We start from the raw sequence: 7,154 nt of genomic DNA, 5'->3' as shown, positions 1-7,154 counted from the left end.
GTCATCAGTAACATTATAATAGTATTAAGAAAGGATGTGAGTTTGAATAAATAGGAGGATGAAAAAAAGAAGAGTCCTTTACATCATTCAGTGATTCTATCATCATATCGCTGTGGTGTAGATCTATGTGTGATAGTTCTACACTACATCTGGTGTCCCTCACAGCAACCCAGGATACTGAAAGCAGCTAAAGTTGTGTTTTTCTTCACTACCTTCTCCTATCTCTTCCTGCTTCCTACACGTTCATCGCTCTTTCTCTCTATCTCCACCCCCTTTTTCACCCAGTTTGCTTTGATGAGAGGAAATCTGCTCTTTTGCAAAAGCTGCAGCCGCCATCTGTGGATGAACTTCTTCACGGCATGGAGAAGGTGGTGGTGGGGCTGAGGAGTTTTTGCAGCTCTGCATCATTTCCTTTCTCATCACTTCTGCTGTTGTTGGCGTGTCGACCTGAGCTCAAGCGTCTTTCCTATCCTCCATTTTTCCTCTTCATCAGTTTCTCCCCCCTATGATGGAGCTGAGCTTTGTTCTGATCATCGCAGCTTGTTCACTTGTCTCAGCAGGTAAGTTTATCAGTGTTTGTATGAAAACAGCATTAAAACAGAAAGAAGCAGGCAGTTAGGAGAAAAGGCCTCTGCTCTAAGCTTGGCTGGAATATGGTAACCTATGGAGATCTCCTCATTGGTCAGCTGGTTCAGTGGCTGCTGGCTCAATATATAAACAGATTTAGACAAACTTCCTCTAAACTTACACGGGTTTCATGTTGAAGAAAGAATTCCTGATGATGGTTAAGGTACATTTTAATTTAAGTAAAATATTATAACTCCTTAGGAAGACTTCAAGAAGATTTAAGTTATGTAACCAAAAACTAGCAGGCCTTTTAGGTCAAACATTGTAGATATCAGTCCAATCATTTTGGCATTGAGCAGCTTTAGCATCCATTTAATGGTGGATTAAACCAACCCGTCACGCTACTGACACGTTTGCACCTCAAAGTGCTTCTGCTGCAACCTGCAAAACTGTGATGGTATCAGATAGAGAAGACAGATAGAAGGAGGAAAACATCTGTTAAGATCTGAAAAACTGATCTGATGTAAAGTATTAGAACTGGATGAACAATTTGAAGGATGCTGCTGAAGATTCTCAGCCATCCAGGGCAAAGTCCTTCCAGCGTAAGTTAAAAAGTGGGTTGGGTTTTTTTTTACTTTTTGGGAACAATTTGAAGGGAAAAAAAAAATGTTTTTGGGACACTTTAAACCAGCGAAAAGTAAAACCTCTCTGAATAAAACAGGTAAAATTGAAGAAGTAGGTGTAATAACCATATTTGCTCCAGCTTTTAAACTCAGCATCCTGCGTGAAAATGGACATTTCTCCAAAACAGGGAGGCTGTTAAGAAAATAAAATTTAAATAAGAATCTGCAGGAGGTTCTGCTTGGTTCTGGTTGCTTTTCCTTTATTCTTTGCTTATCTGATGTTGGAAGCAGGATTATTCTGAAAGCTTTGATGGAAAATCTTTCAGACACTAAATAAAAAACTTTGGACCACAGTTTGAAAAGATAACGTCAAACACCAGCAGCTGGGTTTCCTGTAGAGGTGGAAGCAAAGTTCAGCAGTTTGGACCCAAAACTTTTAAGTTTCTGCCAGAAAGCTGGAGAGGGATCTTCTCTCCATCATCATATCAGTCCGTTCGATGTGATAATGACAAAAGAAAAGAAGCTTTGTGAAGTAGAGTGAGTCAATATCTAAAAAAAGGTCCAGATGCTGATAGAGTAACCATGAGTTTCTAAGGGCGAGCGCCGCGTGGACTGATGTATCCAGGCTGCTTCATCTTTCTCTGAATCTTTACTTGTTTTGATTAGTACAGGATGCTGGGTTACATTCTCTGTCATCCAGGTCACAGTCATTCAAAAAAAGTAAAAAAAAAAAAACAATCCACTGGACTTTGTTTCCAAGTTTGAAGACGTTTCGTTTCCTATCCAGGAAGCTTTTTCAATTCAAAATGTCAGAAAAAACGCAACCTTGTTTTTGCTTAGACAGCGTGCAAACTGAAACGGACAAATGGGTTCACCCCTTTAAAATGGGGGTCATTTGGCTTCTTTTGTTATCATTTCGCTGTAAAGGTGTTGGGGTTGCGAACACAAGACCCGGCCTGTACAGCCAGGCCAACAATTCCCTTTAACGACCCCCTTTCAGTGACATAGACAGGTTTGGGACATTGCAGGCTAACAAAGAAGCTAAACAACCCCTATTCCAAAGGGGTGGACCTGTTCGTCCATTTCAATTAGCATGTTTTCAAAATTAACTTTTTTGGAATTAGTATAGGATAAATATAAAATTAAAGGTAAGAAATCTTCAAAAAACATTCCTCATGGTGTCAATATTTTTACTGCATCAGAGCCAGGTGTTTTAAAAGAGGAGCCTGTTGGACTGTTACTAATCTTAGCAGGTATTCAGGAATGTTCTTTTGAATAGCTTCAGGAACCCATCGTTTCAGAGCAAACAGAACACAAAATAAAAGAAGACTGAACTGCAAAGCATTTAGGGCGTTTCAGCAGATTCAGGATGTTATTAGACCAGCAGGCTTCAGGAATCCTAACCAGGACTTTATGCAGAGTAAAGCTGATTATAAAGCCGTGGCTTCTGGGCTGGAGACGAGCGGCCATTGTTACAAAATGAAACCAAGAGGAGGAATTTCAGCCGTTTTTCTTTCTCTGCCTTGTTTTTCTACCTGTGAGTCTAACAGCAGGACCGGATTCAGTTCAATGAACGAGCTGCAGGTTCTACTAGATCTATGGATGGGAATAAATCATTTTAATGATGATGCATTCATTAAATCGCTCTAAACTAGGGGCCACTGAGGTTTGTTGGAGGGCCCCATAGGTCGGGGGCCCATCAATGAACAGTCCTGTATTAAAGCGCCTAATCCTCCTTTCAATGCTTGTTTGCACATGTTAACATCCATCATTTTATCATGGTTGATGTTTTTTCTCTTCTTCTTTCCCTTCTTGTTTCTTGCAGTCATGGATAAAAACCTCTTAAAGTTATTTTGTATTTTCTTTTTTGCTTTTTTCCTCTCTCCTTTGTTCTCTTTATAATCCTTTCCTCCATCCTTCTCTTTCTTCTTTTATTCCTTATCCTTCCTCCCTTTCTGTCTCAGTTTCTATTTAATACGTTTTTTTAAACTTCTAATCAAGTTTCATACCTATTTACTAATCAGAACCTTATCCAGCACTGGGACATCCATTATTATTGCTATGCTGGCAAACAGGACATGAAAAAAAGAACATCTGCTGTTAATTATAGAAAGCATTGATGGATGACAATCATCATGAACTAAAGTGTAGTTGGAGTTTCTCTGTTTTTCCCGAGCAGGGAGGAGTCGATTTTGAACACGGGTTTTACTGAAAAATGAATGAATCAGAATCGAAATAAAAAAGGAGACAGGAAATGTTTGCTCAGTGTCTGTTTGCTCTGTTCCTTACAGGTACGGCGTTCTGTGGGAGCTTGGATGTTTTCCATGTTAACATTGAGTTCTCGGTTGTTTTATCACAGAGCAGAAAGTCATACATGTTAAACGGGTCTGATCTACCCTGCTGCTTGGTCTACTCTGTTTGCCTCAGTCGAAACTTTTGGTCATGAGAGAAAGTTTCTGGTTGTGACCTTGAACTGGTGGTTAGTTATCATTCAGAAAGACAGACACTCAGACTCAGAGCTCTAACCACCAAAGATAACCTACTTTGACTATCAAGCAGATAGTCAGAGTAGGTTATCTTCCTTCCGTAATAATTAGCTCATTAACATCTTCCGTTTTCCTCTAATCAGTCGATCACTGATGCCTGAGGTGGATCTGACTGACGTGGGAGTCGGTCATGGCGTCTGGTGCTTCTCTGTCCTCACACAGTCTGACCTGCTCTAGTCCCATACTGCCCCTGAAAGGTGTTGGTATGTTTGTGGTTTAGTGTGTCTGTGATGAGACGTAACCGCCGGAGATAGACGCTGAAGCTCAGCCTCTCACCTGGAGCCGGAGTTAAAAACACAGCCTCAAATAAGTGCATTTGTTCTTGGATTGGGGAGGCAAAAGAGACATTTTGCCAATGGAACGAGACAATTTAAATTTAAAACAAGAAAAAACAATTGCGTTGTCTCTTTTCAAGTGCATTTTATCTAAATATCTTATAGTAAGAGTAAAATGCTCATTCCATTGGCAAATTATCTCATTTACCTGCTCAAATTAAGAGTAAATAAACTTAATTCAAGAGGTTTTTTTTTTTACTTATTTCTAGATCATTTTTCCAGTGGATTGGTTAACAGTGAATAAATAAACCATGAACCTATTTAACAGCATCTTACTTCTCATCCTAAAATGTTTTCCCTCGTCTCTATAGCAGGCATCCAGTCTGCATCCATCTAAACTCACTTCTGTTTGTAACATCAGAGTATTTATGAAGGTAGAGTCAGAAGCTTTTCTTATCTCCATTCAGTATTTTAAACCTTTGTCTTGTTCTGTGTTTTTCATAGATAATGATAACACCACAAATACAACCAGACCGCCCAATAACACTGCCACTGCCTGTCCCTGCAACAATGTGCCTCCAGCTGCTCCTGCCTCCCCCTCCAGCAGACCGGCTCCCCCCCTGGGCATCATCACAGTCAGGTGGACATATATCTGCAGAGGTCATCCGGTCCTTAACATCAACAGCTCTTCCCTGCCTGTCTGCCACCGCAATCCATCCGTATTTAACACGATTCTGGGAAATGTGTGTCAGAACAGAAGAGGCTGTAAAGGTTTGCCTAAGTGGGACAGTAGCTATGAGAGGGAGAATAAATACTACAACCTCACTGAGGAAGGATCCTTACTTGTGCTTGCTCAAGAGAGCCCAACTTCCAAATGCAAGGGAGTTGAGTTTAGATGTGAAGGTTGGTTCCTTTTGCATAGTATTCACAGTTTGCAGCTAATATAGTTCTATTCAACAGCTCTGTTATGGAAAGTAAGGCTCAAGGCTGCATAGAGCAGATGATTTGTTCTACATCTCTGGTTTCTCCAATCATAACTTTAGTTCCATTGTAGAATCAACAGTTCATTGGAAACGAAACCTGAACTGACCTAAACTGTCTGAATAAAATAAAGCTACCGGTAGATACAGTTTATTTCAGTAAGTTTTTCCCAGACCCTCTGTGAAGTTTGCTTTTACAGCCACAGCCTAACTACAGCAAACATGGTTTGTTTTTAACGCACATAATGGTTTAAACTCATTCCTCTGGTACAGATACCATAAAATGACTTTTTATTTCATTTAGCTGTTTGGATTTAAACTAAACATGATCCTTGTTAGGGCAATGATGCACTGTATGACTGCAGAGAATATAACTGATAAACTCACTAAATTACCTAAAGTTAGGTTGTACAATTAAAAACATAAATACGGTCTTGTTGATGTTTGGCTCCATTTTGCAAAACTGGAACAAATGATAACTTAGAATTAATATTAAGGTTGTATGTTTTCACAAGTCTTATCTCTTGTCTGCGCAAAAACCTGCATTAAATGTCAACATACTGAGATTGAACATTTAATGTTGTTCCCTTGATGCCTGGTGCCTGTGGAGCTGGTTGACCGTTGCCTTTCGTATCTCTGCTTCTGTCTCCTTGAACCCCAGTCAGCCTCACACTGAATCTAGTTCTGCCTGTTAAAAGGGAGTTTTTTCCTCTCCACTGTCGCTACAAGCATGCTTAGTGTGAGGGATTGCTGAAGAGTCAATGAGTCGATGCAATCAGCTGGTTTTCCTTAGATAGAAAACTTTGAATCAATCTAACTGGATGATCTGGTGAACTGTAAAGTACCTTGAGATGACATGTGTTGTGAATTGGTGCTATAGAAATAAACTGAATTTAATTGAATAGTGTCACTAATTCGCCTCATACCTAAATTTAGTCCTATTATATGTTGAAACCAATAACATCTATTTGCTTTGAAATCTTATTTGCAGTAAAACCACCAATCAAACATTGTTTTAATTAAACTGGTTATAAATTCAGTTCTTCTGTGGTTAAAATCAGAATAATTTCTGTTTGTCTCCAGTTGAGAAGCTCCCTGATTTTAAGGGGCAGCTGTACGCCTACAAGGTGGTGACTGCTCTGCTCAGCATTGTGCTCATCATCCTGTTGCTGATGCGCTTTACCCGGCCCACCGTCACGGCCCTGCAGAAGAGACGTGAGTACAAAGACATGCACAGCTGCACACACACAGTAATACTGCAAAGAACAACTAATCCAGTTTAGAGATAATTGAGGATGTCTGGCACTGTGTTAAATCAATGTTGGTGTTTTCAGTATCAGACAGGAGGCAACATCGCTGGGTGGGACCAACACAGAGCCACAGCGGTGAGTCGCCATCTTTACTTCTGTCATCTATGTTTCTGTATGATACAAAGTTTGTTTTTTTTACCAAAACATTGAGACACGCAGAGCAAAGCTCTCATAGACTGAGGCAGTTATTTCTTAAATAAAGTTTAATGAAAGCTATTGGGATCCGTTATCATCCATCCTCTGTGCTTTCTGTGCTCTGCTGTGAGTCAGCCTCTTGGAATCAGTGAGGTGTGAGGAAGCCATGACAGTTCAGCACAAACCAACGCTGGAGCCATTTATTGGATATTTCCATCTATATGTCAGAGCACACTAAGAACCTGATCCATCTGCTCACTGCTTCACTAAGATCAGAATGATGATTATTTAAAGGTCACCACAACCAAGAGAAAATCAGGTTTTCACCATCAACATGAATATGGATCAGAACCAAAATAGACTTGATTTTTGTTAGAATAGCATAAAATAGAATTGAAAATCCCTTTATTGTCCCACAATAGGGAAATTCTGGTGTTTATTGAAAATGGTCACACAAATGTGGACCTTAGAAAAATATATGAGAATAACATAATAGTGAAGACTTCAAATATAAACAATAAAATCCTATACTGTAAAGTATTTCAGCAATATAAAACTGTTCACCTGGAGAATAAATAACCAATATTTAGCTATGGACATTTTTACAGTAATGGATATTTGAAAATAGCAGCAACATCAGAGATGTGCAAAATGACAGCAGCATGTTATTTTACTGACTACGGTAGAAACTGTGCAAAAATCAGCATGAATATAACAA

The 7,154-nt window shown here is 39.5% G+C and overlaps 1 protein-coding gene across 1 annotated transcript in view; it reads left to right on the top strand.

Annotated features, from left to right (window-relative positions):
- The first annotated feature begins 330 nt into the window (after positions 1-330).
- LOC107102332 overlaps positions 331-7,154 on the top strand; it is a 12,876-nt gene continuing 6,052 nt past the window's right edge. The window contains exons 1-4 of the mRNA XM_015401592.1: positions 331-560; positions 4,516-4,914; positions 6,075-6,206; positions 6,326-6,376. Coding sequence (XP_015257078.1) covers positions 506-560; positions 4,516-4,914; positions 6,075-6,206; positions 6,326-6,376 — 637 coding nt within the window. The 5' untranslated portion in view covers positions 331-505. The remainder of the gene's footprint in view (positions 561-4,515; positions 4,915-6,074; positions 6,207-6,325; positions 6,377-7,154) is intronic.

The sequence above is a fragment of the Cyprinodon variegatus genome, unplaced genomic scaffold (assembly GCF_000732505.1).
Source record: "Cyprinodon variegatus isolate N-32 unplaced genomic scaffold, C_variegatus-1.0 Scaffold1235, whole genome shotgun sequence".
Taxonomy (NCBI): Eukaryota; Metazoa; Chordata; class Actinopteri; order Cyprinodontiformes; family Cyprinodontidae; genus Cyprinodon; species Cyprinodon variegatus.
This window is presented reverse-complemented; position numbering and strand designations above follow the sequence as displayed.